Here is a 268-nt window from a genome sequence, read left to right on the forward strand (position 1 = left end):
AGGTTGGGCCGACAGATCAGCAAAGGCTTTGTTCAGCTTCCCTCTAAGAAGGAGGTTCCCGAGTACTACGAGCTGATCCGAAAGCCAGTGGACTTCAGACGGATCAGAGTACGTGAGGGTGATAGTTTTGCAGATGTCTTGTCTCCAACGGACAAATCAAATAAATAAAAAAAAAAAAACAGGAGCTCAAACTCTAACTGCTTCTTTATAAATATATATATAGAACTTTATTAATCCCTTGGGATATTAAGATAAGATTTGTACTACA

General features: G+C 39.2%; 1 protein-coding gene across 1 annotated transcript in view; it reads left to right on the forward strand.

The window, feature by feature from the left end:
* Positions 1–268, forward strand: part of LOC103389986 (probable global transcription activator SNF2L2) — a 7,802-nt gene that overhangs the window by 4,036 nt on the left and 3,498 nt on the right. The window contains exon 3 of the mRNA XM_008325656.3: positions 3–108. Coding sequence (XP_008323878.1) covers positions 3–108 — 106 coding nt within the window. The remainder of the gene's footprint in view (positions 1–2; positions 109–268) is intronic.

This window comes from Cynoglossus semilaevis, chromosome 14 (genome assembly GCF_000523025.1).
Source record: "Cynoglossus semilaevis isolate Cse_v1.0 chromosome 14, Cse_v1.0, whole genome shotgun sequence".
Lineage (NCBI taxonomy): Eukaryota > Metazoa > Chordata > Actinopteri > Pleuronectiformes > Cynoglossidae > Cynoglossus > Cynoglossus semilaevis.